The following is a 27,971-nucleotide window of genomic DNA, read 5'->3' as shown; positions in this document are numbered from 1 at the left end:
TTTTGTGTATCAAAACACAGAAATTTCACCTTCTAAGTCTCACTTTATGAACAAAGTAGAAAAAAATGCACTGTCCCACCTGCCACAAATATCATAGACCTGTTGAGTTGCATAATTTACAAAAGATGGGGGAGTGATGTAGAAGTGAATTATACTACTTTGATATAATTTCATGGAGGTCTTCAGTTCATAAATTGAAATGCGTAAAACATACAGTTGTTGGCATAATTTCATAATTACATGGGTTTTAAATTAGGCAAGGCCCTCAGGAACATATTACTTGTATAAAACATACTGCCTTTGTGATGTATTTTGCCAAGTTCTTAAGACATTCATATAAATCCTTTTGTACTTTTCATCAAATCTGAAGCTCATGTCACTGAAGTCTTTTCACCATGGCAAAATGAAAATACCTGTTTTATAGCAGAGGCATGAAAATACTTTAAAATCTTGAAATGCTTGCAAACTTCAAGTACTATGATTGTAATGACAAAACATCTTTTTTGAAGGCTAAAAATCAAATAAACAAGCAACTATTATACTGATGCTTAAGAAACCACAGGAAATCCTTTACATATTTGTATATTATAATTTGTCACGCGCCTTTAAAAGTTAGGGAAAAAAAAGTCGACATTTGCTGGCTTCACAATAAATGTCAATTCTTCATTCACCAAAAATAGTCCTTGATACATGTAAATGAAAAAAACCTCTACATAAGCACCTCACAAAAGTTGTTTTATCTTTTCTATAAAGCAAGGTGTATGATGAAAACAAACATTTTAAAGCTGTTTTTTTGGAAAAACCCACATTCTTTTAAAGACTCAGTGCCACAATCAGCAATACAATTTATGAAGTTGTGAAAGGAAACTAAAAATCTTGGGACACCAAACTCACTATGACAAAGGTAAAAGTCAATGTTGGGAACTGAGTCATGCAAAACTATCCCCTGGTTTGTTTCCTAAATAGATAGCTGCAAAGATAGAAGGCTATATACCTCCCTAGGAGGTCTCCCTCATAATTTGCTCACAAGGAAATTCCTTGTGGGTTCCAAAAGATTTTACCCTAAAATTAACAGCTTATCTTTACGGTGGGAGGGGGGGTTGTGGGGGAGCAGGACAGAACTAGAAGTCATCCCTCCACTTATCAGAGACAAATATATACTTGACTTCTTCCTCTACTCTATATTTACTTAATCTTATGTAAAAATGCAGATTCAACACCGTAATTGACTAAACCTTTAACCTGCTTCTTTCATATGTAAAATGTAGATTCAGGGAATGCTGATCAAAGCCTCTAAAGAATGAAACTGCTTACTCCTTTTATCTACTTTCCCTTCTCTTTCTTTCTTCTTTCCCCTACTGCCTACTCTTTCCCCTTTAAATACGGAAGCCCCCAATCCTCTTTGGAAAAAGCAGAGATGTTCCTGTGATTCTGTGTTCCTTTCTCCCAGGCATGTCCTCAACCTTGGCACAAGAAACCTCTAAAATGAGTGAGATTTGCCTCAGTCATCTTCTACTTACAAAGTCATTCAGCAGCATTTGAAGAGCATTTGGAAAAAAACAGAAGATCAATCTAAGTAACACATGGCTGGGTAACTTCTGTTGAAGCAACAATCAGAATGTATATTACGTGTTAAGAATTATGTATATTGATATGTAAAAAGAGACTCATTTACAGAAAAGGGAAATTCTTTTTAAAGATTAAACTATAATCTAATTTTAAAAAATTTTCCTAACTCTATGATCTTGTACCTCTGAGAAACTACTGGAATAAAATATTACAAATATGGCTGAAGCCCTTTGTACACCTACTTACTTTCCTCACTTACTCCTACCAAATGCTACTCTGAATCTGGAGTTTACTATCCTATGCATTTCCTTTCAACTTTATCATACTGGTGTGTATATATGAGAAAGATTAGGAAAGATACATATGTTTTTGTATGTGAGTGATGGTGGGAGATTGTTTTGCATTTAAACCCTATATGAATGGAATCATGCTGTACATACTGTCTTGTAACTTCAGATTGTGCTTGTTTAAATGAAAATAAATTCGTTCATATAAATCCTCAAAAATGATTTTTTCAAAATTTATTTATTTATTTACTTTTACTTTTTTTTTTTTTTTTTTTGAGATGGAGTCTCGCTCTGTCACCCAGGGTGGAGTGCAATGACGCAATCTCAGCTCAAGCAACCTTTGCCTCCTAGGTTCAAGTTATTCTCCTGCTTTGGCCTCCCAAGCAGCTGGGATTTCAGGCACCACCATGCCTGGATAATTTTGTTTTTGTATTTTTAGTAGATACGGGGTTTCACCATATTGGCCAGGCTGGTCTTTAACTCCTGACCTTAGGTGATCTGCCCACTTTGGCCTCCCAAAGTGCTGGGATTACAGGTGTCAGCCGCCGTGCCCAGCCCAAAATTTATTTTTTAAATGCCATTTCATACCTAAAGTTCCTCAACTTATAAAAAGCTTTCTATAGTATTCTACAGGGAGAGATTATGTGCTTTTACAAAGTAGTTAGCTTTCAATTCACAGACAGTCCTTGTGTGTCAAATATCTACAAACAAACTTCTGCATCTACAAACAAACTTCTACATCTCCAAAGTTTAAAATGGCTAAAAATTCACATGGACCGTGGCATTAAAAAGAGGAAGTTTAAAAGGATGATGACTGCATCCTTCTTCTTCACTCTGAGTCTAGTTTGTAGTCTATATTCATTCACTCAACAATCTATTTTTAAAAGCCTACTATAAAGCCAGAGGTTCCTCTAAGTTCTGGGGATACTGCAGTGAACATAATAGGAAAAATATCTGCCACGAGGCTTACATTCTGGGAAGATAATAAATCAATAAGAAAGTAAGATATAAGCAAGTCTGATGCTGTAGAGCAAGCTTGTCCAACTCATGGCTTGTGTGCTGCATGCGGCCCAAGATGGCTTTGAATGCAGCCCAACAAAAATCTGCAAACGTTCTTAAAACATTATGAGTTTTTTTTTGTGATTCTTTTTTTTTTTTGTAGTTGATCACCTATTGTTAGTGTATTTTATGTGTGGCCCAAGACAATTCTTCTTCCAATGTGGCCCAAGGAAGCCAAAAGATTGGATGCGCCTGCAATGGAGAAACAGAAAAAAGAGAGAAACAGAGGGTACAGGGAAGGGGTATGGGTCTACAGTTTAAAACAGGTTAGTGAAGGTCCCAGTGAGAAAGTAATGTGACCAAGCCCAACGGAGACAGGCAGGAAGTGATGTAGATATTTGAGGGAGAGCACTGCAGGCACAGGGGTCAGCAAGCACAAATGCCCTGAGCTAGGAATATGTGAAGATCACTTACTGAACATGTCTGCGGGGTCAGGCTACCTTCAAAAGGCTATATAACTATTACAATTTACTTTTAAATCTTACATATGTATGTGTGTGTAACATAAACTTTATTTCATCTTTTAAAAAGTAGGTATTTTGCACACTTTAGTCACTGCAATATCCTAGCATCCAAAACTGGGTCCACTGTATCATGAAGCTCAATACATTCTTGAATAAATAACTGAATCACCCACCCTATGGGAATAGGTATTAGCATATTCATTTTACAGATGACCAAAATGAGGCACAGAGAAATTAAGATTTGGCCAAGATTATACAGCAAGAGAGTGGTAGAACCAGATTTGAATCTAAAATGCTTAACTACCAGACCAGTTCCTTTAACCATTAATTTAGAGGACAAAATATGGATTTCCCCCTGCTATAAGCCATAAATGAAACATTTTCTTCCACAGACTTCAAAATGTCAAACTCAAGTTATAATAAAAATCACAATAGAAAAATTTAAAAAATTATTTGTTAAAATGGCACATCCTAACAATGCTGACAGATTTCAAATAATTTAAATATGCTAAAACATGCAATGTTTCATATAGAAAGAAAATTGAATTCATTTTTAATTAAGAGATGTTTTCATTTAGAAAATTTTCATTTGGGACGAGAAATCTACTTGGGCTCGAACCAAAGCAATACTAAAATCAGGAACATTTACTATGGTAGTTTTCCTTGTTGTTATCTAAATCTTGCTGAACCAATTTTCTTAGCTGTCATGATAATTCAGAACAATAAAAGACACTGTGCAATATTGTGTAATCTTTTAAAATGCCAATAAGAATTATATCTGATAAAAATACACACATTTTATAACATAAAACCTTTATCAACTTTTATATCTTACAGCTTAGATTTTAATCACTAGCTAATTTCCTTTTAACACTAAATAAAAGTTCCAAAATCAGTACATAAACTCGTAATTTAACCTATTTTAGAAAACAAAAAACATTTCTCTGTGAAGGGAATTACAGAAATGTCAACTGAACACTCAGTGGTTGAAATGTCCAAGTTTTGTGGAGGTTTCAGGTTAAAAGCAAAGAGAACCACAAGCTGTTTCTCATCTCTGAGTGATCTGTGTTTTCTCATCACATACCTGGAGTAAGAGATTGGTTCTGAAGGAAAAAGCCGGGCTGCTGGGGCTGGCCCACGAGGTTGTAACCCCACAAGGTGGACTGTGGATGGTGCATCATTTGGGAGGAGATAGGCGAGTAATTAGGAGGCACTCGGTATATGTTGCTCTGTGGATATTCCTTCAACATAAAGTTTTTAAAAAAGTTACTTAACTCCACATATCACACAGCTAATTAAGGCAAATAACTTCAGTAAGCTATCTGAGGTACCTCCTATCCCAATGTACAAAGCTGTTTTTTATAAAGGAGAAGATGGAAGGAAGAGTGCTAATAAATCCCCCGGAAATATTCATTTGAGGTAAACTTTTCCTTGACTTAAACAGTGCTTGGCTTGCAGTGGGCAGAGATGGAAAAGGATCTCTTCTGAATTCTATTTCAAAAGACTACAAGTGTGTCAGGAATACCAATACTGAACGAGACTCATCACTGAAAAAGCACCTTCAGTTGCTAAGACTCATGATCATTTCATCTTAGAAGGCCTTTCCAATATCTTGGGTCTGGAGAATTACGCCAGAGAGCCCTACAGTGCTTCAGAACCACTCTTTGGCCAAGATGGTATTTCACTTGCAATTTTCCAGACATCATTCTAAAGAAGTAGACACTCCCCTCATCCCCCATGCTTCCTCTTCCTTATAGTAGCTGCAAAGCCTGTAAGGATCACACCTGAAGGTCTCAATTTCCCTACCTTCCCTCATCTAGTCTAGCCCTAGAGGATGGAAGAGAAACAAAATCTCATTTCCCTGCAATTTTACCAAACAGTATATCTCACTGAAAAGAGGGAGCTTGAGGAAGAATAGAGGAAGAGGGGACATGACCAGACTGACCTGGGGAGCAGGATTGGTTTCAGGGCTTTTTCATCAGAAAAGAACAAAAGCCCATCCACGTGGACTGACAGGCTGGAAACCCCAAATTTGAGGGAGTGTCAGTCTGGACCATTTTAAACTTCCCTTCAAGACAAAGGAATACTGGTAGGAAGACTGAACGAGAAGGGGGCACTGATGCTCAAGTGGCATCCTAAAGTGGTGGTGGTCATTTCTAAAATAGTATTAATCACCAAGCTATCAGCTAGGAAAAGATGTATTTTAGTTCTCACATAGGTAAACAATAACCAATCATGAATATCTGAATGAAATGGTGAATATTTCTTCCACTGTGCAGCAAGAATGCTGTGGAATTTCATTAAAAATGTCTCAAATCCTCTATCAAATATTTTCCAGGTTTTAATTTAATTTAAATAGAAAGACATTTTATGCATTACTTCTCAAGGTTTATAAAATTATTTCTAAATCACCATCAAATAGATTTCTGTTGTAATGAAAACATTATTATACGTGGGGAACACTAATAGAGAAACAAGAAGTAAAACTATTTTAAATTAGGCTTATTTTCATCTTTTATAAAGTCTGAAAACATGGTAAAGAAGGAAAACATATGAGGGTAAGATGGAATAGTAAAACATAAAATCTCAGGAACATCCTATTGGCTATGTTAACTCCAAGTTTTATCAAAGAAAAAGCAAATAGAGCCTTTTATGTTAATTTACTGAAGATATCAACCACTTAAAATACAATAAATATTTTAGACATATTAAAAATATGTGAGAGAATGGGATTGTATAGTTCTAAAAATTTCAAGTTTCAAACCCGAGGAAATTAGGAGGCACTGACATATTAATTAAATATTACAATGGAAGCCTACAATTAAAATAAAATTATTAAAAGTGGAGGACGGAAAATCAAAAGCTTTAATCTTTTGTCTGTGACAAGTCATTGTGTGCCATTCAGTTAATGCAGAAACCTGTTAGGAGAACTGTCATAACAAAACTTATCTTGCTCTTGGTAATGTTTCGAGGGATATGATTTGGGCACGAGTAAATCTCATACTAAATGCTAATGAGCCAAGGTTCTTCCTTTCCCCACTTACATCAACTCTTGAGCTAGATTTCGTCTTGCGCTTCCTTCCTTTTGTTTTCTTTTCTTCATCTATTGTGGTTTTTCCCTGATCTGACAGCTCAGCTGACTTCCTTTCTGGTTCCTGAGAAACTGGAGATGTGGGCTCTTCCTCTTCCTCCTCAGGAGGCAGGGGCAGTGGCTGGAGGTAGTAACTGCGGGGCTTGGGCATGGGGTGTGTGTGATACAGCAGGAGGTGATGCTGCTCCTCGTACTTGATCACTCTTCGGTCCACTCGGACTGTCCCAAACCAGGCCCAGGACAAAGGAGCTGGGTTCTTCTGACCCTCAAACAAGTCCCACGGGGACACCTTCTGCTTCGTAGAGACCTGGAGACCCTGTGGGAAAATAGCATTCTAAGATAGCACACTCAGATCTTTTCCTTACTCATAGGCCAGGCTTGTATGGGACATGGAGTCAGAGAACACTGGCTGGCATGAGCCCTAGAGAACCCGAGAATACAGCAGAGAGGGTTACACCGCTACATCACTGGAGAGCAGTGGCTAGAATTCAGACCTTTGTAAGCCCGGTTCTACAGTTCTTTAACCACATGATGCTCTGTTTAGGCAACAGAGGCAGTCTAGCATATTTTATTGTTAATGTGTATTTCCTCTTTTTGCTAAAAAAATTCTAAAAATTTTTTGCTAAAAATTCTAACACTGCAAAGTTAATCTTACTAAATTATAACCAGTTCTAAATCTCTGTAATCTATTTATAATTTTGAAGATAATATCAAATTTAAGAGTCAAGTTATAGTCAACCTGTAATTGGGTTAGTATTAACTTCAATCCAAATCTGTATGAACTTGGTTCAATATGGGGGCCCTGTACTTAATAAGCCATACTCTGAATATAATATTATTATTAGAGAATTAAATTGTAGCAGCAGGAATAAGTAAAGTCTTTCAACTCAAGCTTATATTTACTAACTCTAGAAAAAAAAAAAACGGTTACCCTCTTTTTATTCTTAACATTAATTGGTGACATCTCTTGGCACTTGCCTTAAAATGTCAATTTAAAAATATTTTTCCTTAAATGGCCCCCAAATAACTACTCAGTCATTCCCTAAGATGTAAGTGTTACTGTTGTTATCTATACGCATTCTTTTATGAGTAGCTTCATCTAAAACCAAGGTTCAGGCCAGGCACAGTGGCTCGTGTCTGTAATCCCAACACTTGGCGAGGCTGAGGCGGGTGGATCACCTGAGGTAAGGACTTTGAGACCAGCCTGGCCAACATGGTGAAACCCCATCTCTACTAAGAATACAAAAAAAGGCTAGGTGTGGTGGCTCACGCCTGTAATCCCAGCAATTTGGGAGGCTGAGGCAGGTGGATCACGAGGTCAGGAGTTCAAGACCAGCCTGGCCAAGATGGTGAAACTCCGTCTTCACTAAAAATACAAAAATTAGCCAGGCATGGTGGCAGGCACCTGTAATCCCAGCTACTCAGGAGGCTGAGGCAGAGAATTGCTTGAACCCGGGAGGTGGAGGTTGCAGTGAGCCGAGATCACGCCACTGCACTCCAGGCTGGGTGACAGAGCAAGACTCTTGTCTTGAAAAAAAAAAAAAACAAAAAAAAATTAGCTGGGCCTGGTGGTGCATGTCTGTAATCCCAGGTACTCAGGAGGCTGAGACAGGAGAATCGTTTGAACCTGAGAGACAGAGGTTGCAGTGAGCCAAGATCGCACTACTGCACTCCAGCCTGGGTGACAGAGCGAGATTCCGTCTCAAAAAATATAAATAAACAAATAAATAAGTAAAACAAAATAAAACCAAGGTTCAATTGCCACCTGTAAATTGACCGTTTCCTAATATTTGTCTTGAGATGAGAACTTTTTCCTTGGTGTAAAAACCACACATCCAAATGGATTCCAGATGTCTTACTACCAGGAAGTCCGCTGACACTGCAAACTCAAACTTGACCATTACTTTAGCTTTTTTTCTTTACACAAACTGGTATTAGATTCTCAGGCTACTCTAAATTCCCTGGTAAATCTGATTCTTTCATGTCTTCATATAAACTCTCCCTTTATTTGTATCACAATTTTCCCTACCTCCCAGCTAACTCTTAATCCTTCAAAATGACTCATGTCAATTTTCCTGGGGACCCTATTCTATCCCCTAATACTCTCTCTGTACCATGTCACACAAATCTCATTACACTGTAATTGTCTGTCTACTTCCCCCTTGAGGGTAGGAACTCTGTCTTTCATCTTGGTGACTGTGGAATGTCGGTGGTTGCTTACTGTTCATTAAAAGAATAACTGACCAATTTTCTCATATTTTAGAGAACCATCTTTAATATCTTATATAAAACAAATGTCCATGAAATACTGCTTGATAGGAATAGAGAATATCCTAACAATTAAAATAATTTTTATTTGAAATAGCTTACTACATGAAGGTTTTTTTTTTGTTTTGTTTTGTTTTTTTCCCCAGAGACAGGGTCTCACTTTGTTGCCCAGGCTAGGGTGTAGTGGCTATTCACAGGCATGAGCCTAGCACATTACAGCCTTAAACTCCTGGCTTCAAGCAATCCTCTTGCCTCAGCCTCCCAAGTAGCTGGAACTAAAGACATGTGCCACCATGCTCAGCTTACAAGAAATTTTTCATTGATAAATATATTCTGCTTCTAAATCTGAAGTATAATCAGAACTTATTTATGCTATTTTTTTTTTTACAGTAAGCTTTTACTTAGTTTTCTCTTGGTAGGTTTCCAAAAATTTACTTAAATTCAGGGAAACATTTTAAGTCCTTTAAACATATAAAACGTAGATCTTCAAAGATATGACCTCTTTATATGATAATGCCAATGACTAAGTACACTTAGAAGACAAGCATATGCCTTAAAAACATTAACAGCAAAATTGATATATTTTATATATCCTATGGTAAGACAAAAAAAAGTATTTCATCTTTTGTAAATAAATTTATATATAAGAAAAAACATTTACTCTTGCCTGTTTTTTATCTATAGAGTCAAATCCAGCAATTTTGTTTCCTTTTGTGTCAATCAAGGAACCCATAGGTTCACAAGTGATGACATCACATGTCTGTTTCGGCAAAGGTAGTAACTGTCGAACTTTGTCAATACTTTCTGATCGCTTGTCTCCTAGCTCTTTCTAAAGAAAAAAGAGAGAGAGAGAGAGAGTGAGAAGTGGGATAGAAATTACAATGAAGGCAAAAGTTAACCAGAAGGAAGTTCCCCTATGAAACATTTCCCTTTTTATAGCTTAGCGCATGTTCTTTAACCCTGAACATGTTCTACAAGGCAGTTCCAAATAGAGCAGTGAGTGTTTCATTTCTTCTATTTAAGTAGAAAATAGAACACATACAAAGGCACTGTTGTTACACAACAAACATCATAGTGCTGAAATGACAAAAATCCAGGGTAGCGATCACAATCAGAAGACAGGAGCTGCAGAACAGAACACTTTCTCATGTCCAGGGTCAGATTACAAGGTAACCATTGATTTATTTGATTGGTAACGCATCAGATTTATTTGGTTTCTTTTTTGCACTGTTTTCTTACAATTTTTTTTTAAAGGAGTCTGTTAATGGTCAGTCAAATGAATCGATTTATAAATTTCAATGCAGATGGCTATTTTTTCAATTACATGTGCCAGTCCAAGCATAGAGTTATCCTAAATCTATCTAATGTTAGTATTCTGGTTATATATTTAACAGTGGATTTCTAAAGTTCTTTAAAAAATTAAACATGTTTTATAATATAATTGTTTTCAATAAAAAATAATCAAGGTTATGTGCATGTAACTTCTGGGTACTGATAAGGTTAGGTGAAACAAATAGCAAATAATCACATTAAATTAAGTTGAATACAATTAATAACATTTAATGAGTAATAAATTAAAATGCACTAGATAATAAATCCATAAACAACTTGAGCTCATAATATAGGCTGATCTCAAACTTACTTTCAGTTTCTTTACTAAATTCATGTATGCACGCTTGTTCTCTTCAGATCCCCCAGGGGATGCATTTGATAGGTCAGAGGCTAACGTTCCATTGATTAAAACACCCAGCATGTCAAGAACTGTTGTGAATAATTCACTAAGAAAGAAAATAATTATTTTCATCTTAAAGTGAAACTGAAATACACTTATTTAACTGAGTATTTTTATTCAAGGCACAGAATTTTTAATAGTATCCAAGTAAATAAGATGTGGCAGAAATCGTCATCAGTATATCAAAGCTTATACCATGCATACATGTAGCAAAATAAATGTGAAATGATAAAAACATACTTGTTAGTGTGCATGTCAACAGTTCCTGAAGTAATGATCTGAAGGAGTAGCAGGGCCCAGTCTGTAGTCCACTGGGTGCTCCTCTGCACCGTGTCAAACATTCCTCCTACCTAGCAGACAAAATAAAGTAAAATATTTGCATTCTGTAAAACAGAAAGTAACACCCCATTGCTTTATGTTATCAAATTTTGATTGTTTTTTATTTAAAAAAACAAGGGATGCTCTAGTTTATAGATTACCTTATCTTTTCTCTCATTTACCTACATGTTTATCACTATTTTTAGTTCTTTCAGCACAGTTCAGTCATTCAATAATTAAATAAAATGAAGAAGGGACGTGAGTATCTGAATGTAGGCACCAATAAACTTAGCTTTTGTTCCAAATCTTTTATGATGTCCCGTTTTATGATGCAATTATAGTTGAATTAAACCTGAATAATGTCAAAGTCATGTAATCCAATTATCTGCAACTTTGTGTTTGCTGTACAATTACTATTGAATCTAAGCCTGCTATCATAATACCATATGGAAACATCCACTATCACAGCAGTGGTGGGCAGGAGGCTTGGCCCGCACACCTACCAGTTCACATGTTGGACAAGGTTAGAAACAACTGCAAAAGTATCAGGCAGGCCATCCTCCAGAGGGGCCTGCACTTGGGCCTGCCTGATGGGAAAAGAAAACTCAAGGAATGCACAATATGTGAGACATTTTAAATTTCTATAAAACTTCTCCGTTGGATTTGTCTTTATAATCAATTTGATGGAAAGTTGGACAAAACTTTGAGTTAAAAGACTTTTTAAATGGTTTTAAATAAGTATAGTAGAAGCTAACACTTATAACAGTCTTCTCAGATTTATTCTTAGCACAAACTGAAGAGAAGGAGAGATTCACTGGAGTAGAGGTAGAGAAGGCAAATCAATGCTTAAAATACCTAGCACTGTCTAGATGTCTGACCAGACAGGAAGGAAAGCAGCAAGGGAAACAGAAGGCTTTAGAAACAGGGAAGTAATTACAGAGAGCAAAGAGTGGCAGGCCTCACCTTGTAATGCAGACTTTGCACTTAGGAGAAGTGGAAAGCTGGAGGTATTTTCACATGTAAATATGTTTAATGGAGGGAAAATACTAGAAATGTCACTTACCAAATTTAGGCGGAGTTGCAATGCTTCGTGCATCATCTGCCGCGCTTTTATGTCATCTTGGTATCGTTCTTCTCTCCAGTTACTTAAAATCTAAGATCCGGAAAAAAAAAATCTTTTTCTCCCCATTAAAGTTTAATTTTTCTCTCATTTAAAGATAAATTGAGCTTTATACTGATAGCAAAAAACCACTTCTTATCTTTAACAAATTAACAAACAAAGCTAAATAAAATTTTAGCTTTCTTCTTCCTCCATGCAGACAGAAATCTGGCTATTTATTTGTGCATTTGCCTTTCCAGGTGGAGGAAGAAAATCTTATATAATTATATAGCTAGCCTATGATTAAGTCTGGGAAAATGCTTGAGAGGGCCATCAAATTAAGCATTAATAAAAACTTTTAAAATACATTACCTCATTGGTCTTACGAAGAAAAACACTGGAGAGAGAATTACATTTTGCCTCAGTCCTGTTATATTTCTAGGGACTTGCTGAACCCTAGCAAATGTATTATTTTGATGTTTTATAGAAGAGAAGGTCTGCTATCTTATGTATGTGTCTTCCTTGATAAAGAGAATGCACGGTACTTTGAAAAATATGGCATTGCAGACATCAGCCAAGTGGCTTTATCAGTTTATAAAGTGGGCTGCTTCTTCACTTCCTCACTGACTCATACTAATGCTGGAAAAGGAAAAATTTGCTTAGGAAAGGGAGCCACAAGTGGGCAACACCCTAAAATCAGATGAGATGAGCAAAAAAAAAGTGCAATTCAAAACAAAAACAAAAAACCACTAACAAAAACCCTACCATGCTCTGAAATATGGTCATTAATGAGAGTCATCTTAAAAGAGTTCAAATGAGTCACATGCAGAAGTACTCCATCCCAACAGATGACCTGTTAAGTACTCTGCATGGTGAGCGGAAAGCACTTCCCAAATCTCATCAAAAGAAATGAACCCCTCCCTAAGGCTGGCTTAAGGGGGCAAGGCAGTTAACTAAACAACAAGCTCTCATGGAGCTCAAATAATAGTAGTGGGACAAATAAAACTAAGTGTAACAAGTGGTTTGAGGCATGGCAATGGCATACAGAATGGCTGTGGTCCTATTTTTAGAGGTGATCAAAGGCCTCCCGAAGGAGGTAACATCTTAACAGAGAACTGAATGAAGGGAGCAGGCCATGCTAATCTCTGGAAGGGAATCTTTCCACCTAAAGGGAAGAAAAGATGCACAGGCACTGAAATGAGGATTTGCTCAGCAAGTTCAAGAACAGTAACATGGCCAGTGCAACAACAGTGGAGGAAAGAGGGCCATGACTGGTAGGAGACATGGTAGGAGACAAGGTAGGAGAGAGAGCCAGTGTCAAATCATGTCTGGCCTTATCAGCCCGAATTTTTTATACTAGGTATACTGAGGTAATATGTGACTTCCATTTAAAAAGGTTCACTATGATTGCTGTATCTAGATCTCTCCTACCCAAAAGGTGAGAAATGACATGAGGATCAAATAAGATTAAGTGTCCTTGTCCATGTCCATCTAGTACCATTTGAGGGAAAGACATGGTGTCATAGAAACACAGTGCCACAAGAAGGGTTCAATTAGGCTGTGTATCAGGATAAAACACCTCATAAGACCAATCTATCCACTTTGCTTAATTCCATGCTCTCCAATTTCTATTGTGAATGCTCAGTTTCCTTATAGTACATAGATGCAAAAGCCTCAAACAGTGACCAGGAGAACTGTGTTTGGTGAAAAGGCAAGGTCCAAATTATTTCTAAATAAACCAATATGCCTTCTGATTTATTTCTTGTGTACTTGGTTGGCATCAATACAATTGAGTTTCTGAACCTACAGATTTCAAGCTAAAAGCGTGCCTGATAATGTGGCATCCAAGCTTGAGGAGCTGGACTCACTGCCATGCCTACTGCAGCATAGATTGCTCCAGGTCCTCTCCTATGAGGCAGAGTTAGGAGACGGGCAGATACTTCAAAGTTATATGCAATATATAAAATTTTACTTTTATAGGCAGTACACATTTATTGTACATATCGTTAATATAAAGTTGTTAATCTTGTGGTGTCTACAATGCCAGGTAGAAGAATAAGGCATGGATTGTTTCTCAGCGTCTACTCAAAACATTTTGTAACCTTACTAGTTGTTTTTTTTTTTTTTTTTTTGAGACAGAGTTTCACTATTGTTTCCCAGGCTGGTGTGCAATGGTGCGATCTCAGCTCACTGCAGCCTCTGCCTCCCAGGTTCAAGCAATTCTCCTGCCTCGGCCTCCCGAGTAGCCGGGATCATAGGCGCACACCATCATGCCCGGCTAATTTTTGTATTTTTAGTAGAGACGGGGTTTCACCATGTTGGCCAGGCTGGTCTCGAACCCCTGGCCTCAGGTGATCCACCAGCCTCGGCCTCCCAAAGTGCTGGGATTACAGGCATGAGCGACCCCACCTGGCCCTTATTAATTTAATCTCAGTATTTGAAAGGCAAATAAATGAATGCCGTTAGAAAGATATTTGCCTGTCTTAATATTATATTATACTTTACCTGGTTAACTTGATTCTGGAGAGATGTTAGGAGGCCTTCCCTTTGTTCATCTTGTCCCTTAAGGCAGGTAAGTACCAGTGAGAGGAAGGGTTGTTGACTCAAAAGAGACATACTACAAAGGAAGTAATAATAACAACAGATCTAGTTAGAAATAATTCATTACTTCCTCTGGCAACATTCATTTCTTTGCCTCACTATTAGATAAATAAGAGAGGTGGTAAATAGCCAAAGACTGCTTGAAAATTTAAATCATACCTCTACTTATAAAATTAAAAGCCACTGTAATGCTTCTAAATCACTTCGTATGCTCTAATTGCCCTCGAAGTCATTCTCAAACTAGCATCAATCCATATTGTATGTGAGCATGCCGGGCAGTGAGGGTAGAAGACAGTGAATTCATCTTCTACATCAATATGCAGAATTTTAAAATATACATCAGAAAGAATATCAATTTATACACAGGATAAAATTAAAAATTTTTAAAGTTCTCATATAAAACTCTTGTTTTAGAGTCTGGGAAAATAGGCCTATATGTCTGTTGAGCTTGTTTTGGGGTTTGATTTTGTTTTTCAGTACATTTCCCAAGACCAAAAAGCAGGGTGTTAGTAGAGCTAATTTAGCAGCCAGGGCTGAGGACTCCAAAAACAGTGTACTTGCTGGTGACCCCTAGTGTGCAGCTCCAACACAGCCCACAGGCTCCAACATAGCCTGTAGCGTCCACTGGTAGAGGGGTGTCAAGGCATTTGGTTAAAAATTCTGTTTTAAATTGGCATTTTAACAAAATGTCTTCAATTAGAGAACAATCAACAAATCATACCGACAAACAAAGCGCCACGTTGGAAAGAAAAATTTCTTAAAATGAGACCTAGGCCAAAATATTTCAATCAGCATTATTCTCCATGGGCAGAATAAAGAGCCCCTGATGTGGGAAGAGCAATCTTTCAAGTCTCTTCAATACCATCTGTCCTGCCTATGGGAAGTTAGGCAATGCACATACACTCACCTATTAGCAAACATGATTTCAAAATTAAAATTATGCCTCCTTGTTGGTTAATTAATCCTGGCCAACATGGTAAAACAACCAGATGTAAAACAAATACAGTACATACAATGCTGGGTCACTACCAAAATGTACTGTAGTTAAGAGCACAAGCTCAGAAGCCAGACCTCCTGGATTTAAACCCAGGCTTTATGTCCTTCACTGTGTGTCCTGGAGCAACTCATGTAACCTTTAAGTGCCTGTTTCAACATGATATAAAGAAGATAATGAGAGTACCTACCACATGATTGCTATAAGAATTTTAAAAGCTCATGTACACAATGAGTTTTAGAGAGGAGTTGCCATTTTGTAAGCGGTCAATAAATGGTGGCTACTATAGTATTATTCATTAGTGGACAAGAAACCTATGTGCTTAAAATATTTTTTTTAATGGAAGATATCAATTTTTTTCCTTTACTCCTAGGTTTCTTGGCATTTTCACATTAGGGTTAGGTTTCTTTCTTTCTCAGTAACACGGTTTTCAAATATAATTACTTGAAACCTTTTCTTGGGCATAAAATAAATTAAGAAAACATTAGTTGTGGTGGCCTAGGAGTCTTAATGTCTAGTCTAGAACAGGAGCCCTAAATGTTAAAAATATGAACAACTAGTTCAGACACCAACATGCCAGAATTATACATTATTTTAAACATAAATATCTAAATAATAAAAAAATAGAAATAATTAAAAATAAAATACAGGGATCAGGTAGCTATCCAGATCTGATTCAGTTGGTCTAAAGCGGGTCTCGGAAATCACTGTTTTTAACAGTTCAGCAGTGATTTGGATATAAAGGCAGAATTGAGAACTAATGTATTAAGGATTATAACCTGAAATTTTTTAGGAATAAGACAGCCTTCCTAATAGAATATTCCCAGCTCCATTTAAAAACTAAATTTCAGTGGACTGTGGGTACAGTGACCACACAGGTTTCCAGGAAGTGAGACTTTCTCAATTATTCTTTAAACTCTCACACAGATGCACATCTTCCAGCCACACCTTTTCTGTTTCTGTCTGTCCCTTTCCTTTTTGGAAGAAGAACCCAAGTGCTGTCCCTTCTCCAGCTCTTCCCCAGCAGCTTTCAGCACTCTTCCTTGCACAGAAGTTGGCAACCTGGCGATGAGGGGGGCCACCAACCATACACCCCTGCGTTCAGAGGAACTAAAATCAGAAACAGGTGTTACACCAGAGAAAGCATCCTTTCCCCTGCTCTCACAGTTATAACAGAAACTCCAAAGCGAAACTTTGATGTATGAGACACACAGACTGTTCTAAAATTTCCCTTTTATTTCTGTATTATCTTTCCTTTTTCTGAACACTAGACATTTGCATGAGCTTTCCACCTAAGCTTACAGAAAGCAATAAAACATGCAGTTCTGGAAGGATATTGTAACTAAACTGATTTTAATGTTCTCCGATGACCCCCTCTCTCTGATTAAAAACAATCACTTTGTCCAACAAACAATGTACTTTTCTGTCACAGTTACAATATGAAATATTATATGTAAGCATACTAATAGCTAATTTTTAAGGTTTAAAATTCGCTAGTTATACCTTATACCAAAATGATGAAATACAAATCAATCTACCTTTCATGATTAAATAATTACTTTAAGATTTTATATGCCTACTGGTTCTAATTCTGCACAAAAATTACCAGGATATACTTGTGCAAAATAATAAATTAATAAAAATGGTGGAAAAAGCATTTCCCATATAATGAATACCACATAACACAGTAGACTAAGGGACACTGAAAGCATGAACCAAACCTGAGTTCACCTGCAGTTTCAAGGTGTTTAAGCCTACTCAATCAAATATTCCGAAGCTATCATTCACCCCAGCTTTACTCATTAACTTATTAAAATAATAATAATCACCGCTTACAAGTAACTATGTTCTTCACATTCCTGTGACTTAAAGAAAAATCACTGTACTACACAAAATTTACCGTCACTTGTGAAAAATTCATGATAGTTCAATAAAACAACAGACAAAAATACCTTAGGAATGTCTTTATTCCATTCTGTCTCGTGCTACTTGTATCAGCACTTCCAATACTGTTTGGGTTGAAGAGGCTCATGCCAGAATTAGAAGAATTATTTAGGTCTGCAGACTGCTGGAATACCTCTATTGTTGCCTTTGCAATATTGTCCAGTAAGTTGTTCATTTCGGCCACAGAACCAGAGCCCTAGAGTTAGATATAAGAATACTGGCACATATGTGTATTCCTTTATCCTCAAACATCAACGTGTTTTTGCTTTTTATAAAATTTCATACAGAGATAAGCTTTCAATATAAACTCACAGGGTCCTTCAAGCACTGTTTGATCATTAGCTGGAGTTCTAACCAGGATTGCCTCAGTGTCCACTGCTCAAGATTCTGGGAAAAATGGAAAGAATTAAAACATTATGGGTATCAAATGTGTTAAAATACAGTAATTCCTTACAGTACTCCTTCTCTCAAGAAAGAGCAGAATAATCATACACAATGAAATAATTTATATGAGTCAAAAGGTTCCCAATCTTGCTGCATATATATTCAGTAGCGATACAAACCAATAAACAGAAACATTAATTATTAATTAGTTAATACTGTGCCTGACTCAGCTATGCACTGAAACTAAATAAGCATTTCTCCTTTCAAAATCTATTTAACCAATCCCATTCCAAAATGATTTCAATATTTCTTTAATAATATATTTAGCATAACCCATCTCTGAAGCATATTTCTCATGTAAATACAATACTGATTTAAAATATCAATATTTGTTTGACGATCATATACAATTTGCAGCATGTACATCCACCCGAAAATAAAGTATGTCAATTCCACAGAAAATGTGTGGGAATAAAAATCAGAATTGAAATCACAAATTAGCAAGGACAAAAAAAGAGAGGAAGTAACTCTTTTTATTATTACAAAGAATTTATCAAATGACAGAAACACAATCTGTATACTACTGACCTGAAGAATACGCTTAATGTGCTGTCTTTGCAGGTTGTCCCCCTCGGTACATTCTTTAATGCCATGAGGATAACAGATAAGCTGCAGTAATTTCTGTGCTTGCATATTTGAAAGCACAGGGTCCAATATAAGTTCTTTGTCTGTACATAATCTTTCAGGTTCTTTTAAGCAATGCTCTCCTACCCATTCCTAAAAATAATATGGCAATTAGATTGACAGGCACTGGCTTTCGGTATATATATATGCAATATGTACTAAATCCACAGTGCATAATTGAATAGAAAACTGAAAGGAATTTTCCAATTTAAAAAATTACATTAAAAAGTAGGTAGAAAAATTTTAAAAAACAAAATTTCTAGCATTTTGACTTCTAAAAAATACAAAGTAGAACTTGCTTAAAAACATTTTTTAATGGGAAAAAAGAAAAGACAATAAAGAGAATATTAGTATGTTTTTAACTGGAAAGTAAGGTCTTGCTCTAGGCACTATTTTGTGTCAGTTTTTTCTAACTTGCTATATAATGATTCTATCAGATATACGTTCTTCATAATTTTTATGGAATACATTGTACTATCTCACTGACTAGATACAACATAGTATAACAAATATTTAGAAAACGATCTTCCTTTTTGATACTATTATGAATAATGTTATCATTATAAATGAGTATTAGTGCACATCTCTTTTTTTATACAATAATTTTCTTAGGGTAATTTCATAGAAGTGCAATTGCTGGGTCCAGTGTGAGTGGGGGGCTATAGATGCATGGGGTTAATGACCCTCTGAAGAGTTTCTACCAATTTAAACTCCTATTGCCTTTTCTTCACCATTTTTTTCAAAGGCAAATTATTATACTAAATAAAGTAAGAAATCATCAACAATAACAGAGCCCAATTTGAACCCAGATCTATTTCGGGTGAAGTCTGTTTTTTAACCACCATACCAGTGGCTCAATGCTGGTTGTCCACTAAAATTACCTGGGATCTTTATAAAATTCCATGCCCAGGGCCCACATCAGACTAATTAAGTCAAACTCAGGTGGTGGCACCAAATATCAGTAATTTTTTAGGCATCCAAATTGTTTTAAATGCCCCAGCTGATTCCAATATGCACTCACAGTTGGGAACCAACACACAATTGCCTCTCAATACTTATATGACTATGTAGCTATCTTTTACCATAGTTATAACATGCCTGTAAAAATACAAAAACATGACCCAGTCGGTACGACATCTATAGCAAAGTACAAAATAATATATAAGGTATGTCACTTTTTTTTTTATAGGAGAACTTTTAAAACAAATATATGGGAGGGAGAATAAACCAAAAAATAATAAAACTGGATCATCTGGTAAGAGGGATATGGGAGGGAGACACATCTCTGAGTATACTTTTTTGTATAGTTTCACTTTTCAAAGTAAGCTATTCTATAGCCAGAACTGGGGGCAAGAAAGGAATTTAAATAATGCAAAACCAAATGAACCTAGTTCTATTTCAGATAAAGAATACACTCATAGGGATGGGAAAAGTTCAAATAATTTTTGAACACAATATTTTAAACCCTTAGAGAAAATGGAATTGCAAACAAATCTTCAACTCCTTTTAGGTAGGTTTGTTCTTCCTAGTGGTATGTGTGTAACATTTCTTTCTTTCTTTGAGACAGAGTCTTGCTCTCTTACCAGGGCTGGAGTGCAGTGGCACAATCTCTGCTCACTGCAACCTCCGCCTCCCAGTTTCAAGCAATTCTCATGCCTCAGCCTCCCAAGTAGCTGGGGTGACAGGCATGTGTCACCACACCTGGCTAATTTTTGTATTTTTAGTAGAGATGGGGTTTCACCATGCTGGCCAGGCTGGTCTCAAACTCCTGGCCTCAAGTGATCCACCTGCCTCAGCCTCCCAAAGTGCTGGGATTACAGGCTTGAGCCACTGCGCCCTAGCCTAGTGTACATTTTTGATACTGTATTTTAATTAATCATTTTTTGACAAAGCGCTGGATAGCACATTTAATATGCCCGGCCATGCGTAACATTTTAAAACTATTTCAGATGTATCATAGAATTAAACAAACAAGTAAACTGACATTTTTGGGAATCAGTATTCTTACTAGGGAAGAAGGTGATACTAATATGAATTAGGTAAAAACACAGAACAACTTTGTGGGGTTGGATTGGAATTGAAGGTATCAGTAGGACCTCATAAATATATATATTTACATATATTTAAGTGTATGGATATATTTTTCTTTCTAGCTTTGTCTGCAGACAGGTCGTAGAATTAATGATACTCCATAACCATGAGCATACATAATACCCAGATCTTGGTTTCTAAGTAACATTCTCCGCTAAATAGAACCAAGGGCTCCTTGGAGGAATAGGTGATTCCAGGCCCGGGGCAGAGAAAGTACAACATGGGCCAGAAACTATGAAAATACCAACTATTTTTAAAATGTCAAATGATGTGATAGACAGGATGAATAGATTCCTGCTGCACAAATCTGGGACAGTCTGAACATGAAAATAACTAAGTACAGTATATTATAACCCATATGGATAATAAATAAACAGGGGGGAGGAGGGCAGGCTCTTCCTTAAAATAGGACACACACTGATATTATGAAGGGAGAGGAGAAGTTGGGGGAAAAAAAAACCCACCATTTTGCAACCATCATAGTAAAGACTAGACTGGGCAAGAATAAAAATGAATGCTTATGAGGGGTGGGGGAGTTAAACAAGGAGAAGAAAATTTGCACTGTCTCAAAGTATCTCCTCAAAGATTGCTTACTGCAAGGGGAAAATTAGTAACTATACAGTGGGGAAATCTTGAAACTATACAATGGAAACATCTTAATCAAAATTAACATCACCCTTGAGGTGCAAATGGACATCACATGCCTTCAGACATGATTACCTGAAAGAACTCAAGATTATTTCTGTAGTATCTTGGCCAGGGATGCATAATCTGAAGCTAATCTACAGGAAACCTCAGACAAATCCAACAATACTGGGACAATTAACAAAATCAAACTGTGGCCTATAGATGAGAAAAAATTACTGTACCAAAAGCTAAATTTTCTGATGTTTAATAGCTATATTTTGGTTATGTTATGAAATAATGCAATATTCAAAAGAATAAAATATACAATCTACTCTTAAATGATTCAGAAAAAATAGGTATATGCACCCACATCTCCACATACAAATTACAAAGCACATGTAGCAAAATGTAAAAATTAATAAATCTGTGTAAAGGATGGACATGAGTTTTTTAAAAATAATTCTTGCAACTTTTCAGCAAACTTAAAATTATTTCAAAATAAAGTGAGCAAGAAAAAAGGGCCCACCTATGCACAAGTTTCCTATAAGTGTAAGTAGCTCTCTCCAAAAGAAGAGTTACGTATTCAAAGTAAAAGGCAAATTAAATTAGAATACCTGTTGACAGATAGTCCTCAGTACATATCTAGCATATTCTCTTAAATTGGCAGTTTCTATGGAAATGCTTTTCCCACAGGATTTTGGATTTTGTGAGGCAGTCCAGATATCATCAGCATTCCCATCACATCGCAAACCTCTCATGGTGAAGTCATCATTCTTTAAAGAGCTGACACTGTTATTGCCAATTTTGGCATCTCCTAAGTAATAGAATCACAAAAGCAAAATCACAGAAGTTCAAAATATTGCCAAATAATTGAGGAGCAAATGAGGATAGCATTCAGGGATTTAAAATATGTGAACAGTATTATTATTGAATAGCCAGTTGTTCAGGAATAGAGAGAATGGATCAAGAGCATAAATGCATGAACCCAGAGAAGTTTCTATCAGAAATGGAGAAAAAGCAAGTTCAAGACTCGGTCCTTATTTTGCTTGTATAATTATAGTTTCACCAAACTTGGAAAGGCCATTATGAATCACACTAAGTAATCACAGAACATTGGTTTCACCAATATTTCAAGCATGAATGTATTCAAATTCATTTGACTTATAGACAAGGAAAAAATGGGTTACTCACCCTTCTAGATGTCCCTTTTCCATTTCTTCTCTTACAATGACTTATTTTCTATCCATAGGTCAAGAGAAAAGTTTTGCCTTAGCCCACCTTACTATCAACTTCTTGACAAGAGAGATTTATTTCCCTGGGAATGGAAAAGGGCAATGCATACTAAGGAAGCCCTGAAAAGTAGGGCATTCATTGAATAACCCCTGTTTTTTAACCTTCCTCTCTGTAACATACAAATTAGAAAACCTTACCTGATAAATCTTTAGTATACTTAGTGAAATGAAGCTAAGGAAAGTGTTTTCTTCATAACAAAGTTCTGGGAAAGAAACTAAACAGAATGTCTGAATAGCTAGAAATAAGAAATCTCTAGCCATGAGAAACAAATAACTATCATATTTTAAAAGTGAGAGAGTAACAAAAATTCAAAATAAGGATTGCCAAATGACAGCACAGCCTTCAAACTTTTGCCTTTTACTCACAGGAACATAGGCCTTGACAAGAAAATTTCCTGGAACCAACAAATGCTTTTACAGTAGGCCTTCACTGCTTGCAGCAAGTGGGCAGCAACAATGCCCAAGTTAATGGAAAAAGCCTTTTAAAACCCACAAGTCAACCAAGAAAAAGTTTTGACTTTGCTGAAAAAACGGCTTAATGAGTATTTACTAACAAAATCTTAAGCAGAGGAGAGGAATAAATAATGTATTTCAATTTATCAATATATAATCATATGTTTCTCATTAAAATACAAACACAAAGAGTACCAACTTCACTTTAGCCACAGGATTTCATTTAATAGATCACTTCAGGAGCTGAAAGAAAAGACTAAATTCTACAAGTACCAAAATGTAGTATGCTTTCACTACTGTTAGGTGATGTAAACAACTACCTCTATACCTTGAGTTACATTGTAGAAATTAAAAACCAAATTTGATATAACGGTCCTATTTCCCTAAGTCAAAATATATCCTGGTGGATAGGAATTGAGAGTTGGTTAGGGAATGGTAGGGTGGATAAATTAGAGCTTCTGCAAATAAGAAAAGAGAAGAAATGAAAAGAAAAGAAACAGAAAAAACAGTATCTGCTAGCCCCATACTAGGAGATCCTCATTTAGTTTAGATGTTAGGATAACAGAGAAGGTATGAGAGTCTGTGCCAGGCCTTCTGCAATTGCACTGACAATAGAATACATTTGAGCGTTCAGTGCCCACCTGGCTCAAAGCTCTGCTGACGTTTAAACTGATCTGATCCTGACTTCTTAGACCCAGGGAATCCTCCAAATTACGTGGATGAAGAGGTGGGCAAATTCTACTTGAGATTAGACTAATCCTACAAATCATGGGGCCAGTGTCTAGAAGGTACTCATCTTGGTTTCTGCCATTAGCATATTTGTCATTTATAGATTCACACTTCCAACATAATTTTATTGAAAACTGATTCTTTGCTAGTTTCTCTGATGAGCACTAGAAATACCACAGGTAAAAAAGCCAGTCCCTATCTCTATGGTCCCTACATTTATTTATTAAGTAGAACCGACCAACTGACTTTCCCTTCAAATATGATCACAGTAGGGAAATTTTACTCACTGAAATGAGCACTTAATGTTGGCTGTATAAATCTATAAGCGCCTACACTCAGAGGCGGCTGTGGTCCTTGACGTGGCTCTACCTCCCCTTTTTACTACAAAATTTACAGGCCCGTGTGTGTATCCTTTCTTAAGGTGAAGTTTTAATAGCTTGTTTTATGAAAATTCTGTTATCCTTCCTCATCATCACCAAATAACATTTCCCAAGCAGAGCAAGATTATAGCCCAAAACATGTTATTTAGGACTCATCTAAAGCAATTCCTATCCACTCAGTAATTTCTGTTCTAATGAAGGGGAGCTACTTCTGAACATAAGAGTCAAGACCAAAAGAAGGTACCCAAAGTTGGAATTAGGCAGTCTGACTTGAAGACTTCCTAATCATTCAAAGCCTTTAAGATTTACAGAATAATGTTTTAATGTATTACCCTGTAAATGAAGAGAAAAGGCAGTGCTATTATTCCAGGAAAATTCTTACAAATAAGGATGTAAAGAACATCTTGGACATTATGAATTAAATGAAAAAAATTATTGTGAAACTTAATATTGATTTATCAATAATATCAACATCATTGCAACTATTGCCTGGGTCATCAAAAAACGAAGTTAGAAGGAAAAATACTCGTTCAGGGTCATGATAGGAGCAGAAATACTAAGATTAAGACTCAGATTTTCTGGTGTTCTGCTCCTGAAATATAATCTGGATAAAATGTAAACATTTAGTTAGATTACCAAGTCATCCCTGTCTCTCACAAAGTGTGATTTCTGCCACAAAAGAAGGCAAAACAACCCTGTGGGTCTGAGGACCTATTTTACATCAGAATGAGACATTATGCAACTAAAATACCATAAAAATATTACATGTAAGTTCCCCCAGAGACACTAGATAAGGGACAGAATCTTCCAGAGTCTGATGTATTTGGTCTAGGAGAAACCACTAATTTTTCCAGGAGAATAAGCGATCAAACAATATCATGTTTCCAATAATATTACTAGATTTAAACCTGAAAATAAATTATTTTGCCTTCATTTCTGGTGATTAACCAAGAAGCTTAGGGTCAGAATAATCTTACCAAGCATCATAATTGCTTTCAAGACAGCAAACACGGCTCCCACTTCAATGCTGTTGTGAGCAGCGGCTAAGAGGTGTCTATCACAAGATGATCTTATTCCAGGGAAAGGTTTGCCTACAAAAACAACAAATCTTTAATAGTCTCATTACCATCATTAGTAATGTTTTGTAATTATTTACAGGCAGTCAGCCTTTCATTGTTAGACTGTGGGTGCTTAATTCCCATTAGCTTGCTTTAATTGATGCTTCATGGATTCACTAAGAAACACGGCCAGTACTCCTCACTTATCCTTTTCTTTTTATTTATTAAAACAATGTCGTTCCTCCTCAGAGAGCTACATCAACAAGATTAGTAGGACCTTCACATATTTGTGTTGATTCTCACACAGACACATGCCTATCTATATGGAAATGATCTTTAGGAACAGACTTCACCAACGCTCCTAAAATTCTTACTTTATTCCTTTTACTTAGTACAAGAATAAATGAGGGATGGGTGCGGTGGCTCACACCTGTAATCCCAGCACTTTGGGAGGCCGAGGCAGGTGGATCACAAGGTCAGGAGTTCAAGACCAGTCTGGCCAACACAGTGAAATCCCCATCTCTACTAAAAATACAAAAATTAGCCAGGCATGGTGGCGCATGCCTATAGTCCCAGCTACTTGAGAGGCTGAGGCAAGAGAATTGCCTAAGCCCGGGAGGCAGAGGTTGCAGTGAGCCGAGATCACACCACTGTACTCCAGCCTGGGTGACACAGTAAGACTTTGTCTTGGAAAAAAAAAAGAAAAAGTGAAATGAAATGAAATAAAATAAAATAAAATAAAATAAAATAAAATAAAATAAAATAAAATAAAATAATCATCATTGCCCTAAGCTGCTGTGATATGGTTCAGAACCAACACACACAGTACGTGAGAGGACCATGCTGCCCACCAGCACGGCTTGGCCTAAGAGCAGAGGTATTTTTATTGCTTATTAACTCTTGATTCATATTTCTCAATATATCCTGATATTACACAGATAAAAGGTGCTGACAGCCCTCTCAATGAATAGTATCATCTCACCCTTCATCACCCCCAGAGCATGCCCAAAAAATTAAGAAGGCAATTACAGAAAGGGACAGCCTATTTGGTCATTTTAGAAACTTTAGCTACCAATGAAAACGTAATCAGATTTTTCTGCAGTCAGCTCACCCGTTGCTTGAGGTAAGAAGCAGGCCTGGGGAGCTCGGAAGAGATGAAGCAGGAGTCGGCATGTCATTCTCGCCCCAGGCTCGGCGTCCGCATCTCCACAAGCTAGGAAAGGGGGATTGGAAAAGCAAGTTTTCTAACACACTTGGGAACAAGTCCTTCAGATTTCCTATTAAGCTAAATTTCCTGGAATAATTTAAATAAATTTTCCTTATGGTAAGAAAATAAGGCCCTGGCTATTTTTCTGAGAAATCTTAGTGCTTCCTTAAAACAGACTGTAACATAGCAGTTTCCCACCTTTTTCACGGTGATACATGTTAATTTGTATAAAATAACTATTAAAATTCTACCATGTCTACCTTGATACTACACCACTTCCCAATATACATACCCTCAAATACTCCTTTCCCTGTGTTGTAATGTTAGAAACCACTCCATCAAGACAACAATCAAAGAGCAACTGATGTTCATGGATGCTGCCTTACCTGCTGCTAGAAGAGAGGGAAGTGCGACATGCTGCACGACGTCCTCCAGGGAAAAACACTGTCGTGCTATCAGAATAGCAATGAAAGTAGCTAATGAATCATGGAATGAAAGGTCACTCACCTTCAAGAAAAACATTGACAGGTTTTAATACCTAACAACCTTGTAAGTAGTATCTAAGGTTAATAACTAAGAGAATGCAGGCAATACCAATAAGATCTCAAATCCCAACATGAACCAGCAGAGCGAAATGATAACATATCATGATGATTATCCTCTAGGCCTATTTCTATTTTATAAAACAATGAATGAGGTTTACCCACATTCCAACGCTGTAAGAAAATACTGAGCTTTGACTTGCATACACGCAAATGAAAAACAAAACAACAAAAATGCAAAATCAGGAAATCACTACAAGATGTAACATCATTAAAACATTTTGGCAGACTGCAACAAGATATGCCATTTAAGAGTCAGACAATTAGAAGGCAGGGAAAAACCAGGAGGCTCCCCCTAGTTGAAAAACAAGCCTCACTAAGGTTTTGGAGTTCCTTTCAGTGATAACTACTAAGGATTCTTTAATGATTAAACTCCTTTTAAAAACAACTCTGAAAGTTTCCAATTGACTCTTAAATTTAAAAAGAAGAAAAAGAGACAGAGGGGGAAATTAATTCAGTCACAGTGAAATCTTTACCTTTCTAGATCTCACGTGACCTTGGAAGAAAATAATAGGAAAAACAACTACAATAGCAATCTTCATACTGATTCACACCATATGCCAAGGACTATGGTTAACTTGCAAAAATCACCTTATTTATTAGCACACCACCATAAGGTTCACACTATTATTAATTCCAATTTTTTAGATGAGGAATTGCAGAAGGTAAAGTGTAATTTAAAAAAACAACTAAGAGATTAAGAAACTATATTAAAGATAAAAATTTAAGTCTCTTCTGTCCAGAAAAGCAGGCCACATCTATGAATTTTATACACATAAATTCTTAAGTCTTCATATAATGAAGACATAGAGATAGGATTATTCAACCAGTCCTGATTAGCGGAATTCAGAAGTCAACCTTCAACTGAGAGGCAGGTGTAAAAATGTATAAAGAATTATGCATAAGAGATACTAGTGTACGACAAAGACTACTCCAATAAGTGGCAACAGGAGAAGTAAAGAATCAAGACAGATTTTTAAAGAAATACACACATCATGGATGCAACATGATATCCAAGGAAGTCAGTGATATATACAA

The 27,971-nt window shown here is 36.5% G+C and overlaps 2 protein-coding genes across 8 annotated transcripts in view; one reads left to right on the top strand and one right to left on the bottom strand.

Annotated features, from left to right (window-relative positions):
* The window catches only part of MED12L (mediator complex subunit 12L), a 348,784-nt gene that overhangs the window by 38,583 nt on the left and 282,230 nt on the right, over nucleotides 1–27,971 (bottom strand). For all 7 annotated transcript variants that reach the window (XM_055382979.2, XM_019023183.4, XM_055382977.2 and 4 more), the window contains 15 exons: nucleotides 26,718–26,838; nucleotides 26,236–26,337; nucleotides 25,044–25,157; nucleotides 21,827–22,026; nucleotides 18,399–18,587; nucleotides 17,739–17,813; nucleotides 17,435–17,622; nucleotides 16,431–16,592; nucleotides 14,393–14,504; nucleotides 11,852–11,941; nucleotides 10,711–10,820; nucleotides 10,381–10,516; nucleotides 9,406–9,567; nucleotides 6,424–6,786; nucleotides 4,464–4,620 (listed from right to left, as the gene is read on the bottom strand). In XM_055382979.2, coding sequence (XP_055238954.2) covers nucleotides 4,464–4,620; nucleotides 6,424–6,786; nucleotides 9,406–9,567; nucleotides 10,381–10,516; nucleotides 10,711–10,820; nucleotides 11,852–11,941; nucleotides 14,393–14,504; nucleotides 16,431–16,592; nucleotides 17,435–17,622; nucleotides 17,739–17,813; nucleotides 18,399–18,587; nucleotides 21,827–22,026; nucleotides 25,044–25,157; nucleotides 26,236–26,337; nucleotides 26,718–26,838 — 2,281 coding nt within the window. The remainder of the gene's footprint in view (nucleotides 1–4,463; nucleotides 4,621–6,423; nucleotides 6,787–9,405; nucleotides 9,568–10,380; nucleotides 10,517–10,710; nucleotides 10,821–11,851; nucleotides 11,942–14,392; nucleotides 14,505–16,430; nucleotides 16,593–17,434; nucleotides 17,623–17,738; nucleotides 17,814–18,398; nucleotides 18,588–21,826; nucleotides 22,027–25,043; nucleotides 25,158–26,235; nucleotides 26,338–26,717; nucleotides 26,839–27,971) is intronic.
* P2RY12 (purinergic receptor P2Y12) overlaps nucleotides 9,825–27,971 on the top strand; it is a 47,448-nt gene continuing 29,301 nt past the window's right edge. The window contains exon 1 of the mRNA XM_004037858.4: nucleotides 9,825–9,907. The gene's annotated coding sequence lies outside the window, so the exon portion shown is untranslated. The remainder of the gene's footprint in view (nucleotides 9,908–27,971) is intronic.

This window comes from Gorilla gorilla, chromosome 2 (genome assembly GCF_029281585.2).
Source record: "Gorilla gorilla gorilla isolate KB3781 chromosome 2, NHGRI_mGorGor1-v2.1_pri, whole genome shotgun sequence".
Lineage (NCBI taxonomy): Eukaryota > Metazoa > Chordata > Mammalia > Primates > Hominidae > Gorilla > Gorilla gorilla.
The sequence above is the reverse complement of the archived record's forward strand: the minus strand, read 5'-3'. Positions and strand labels throughout refer to the sequence as shown.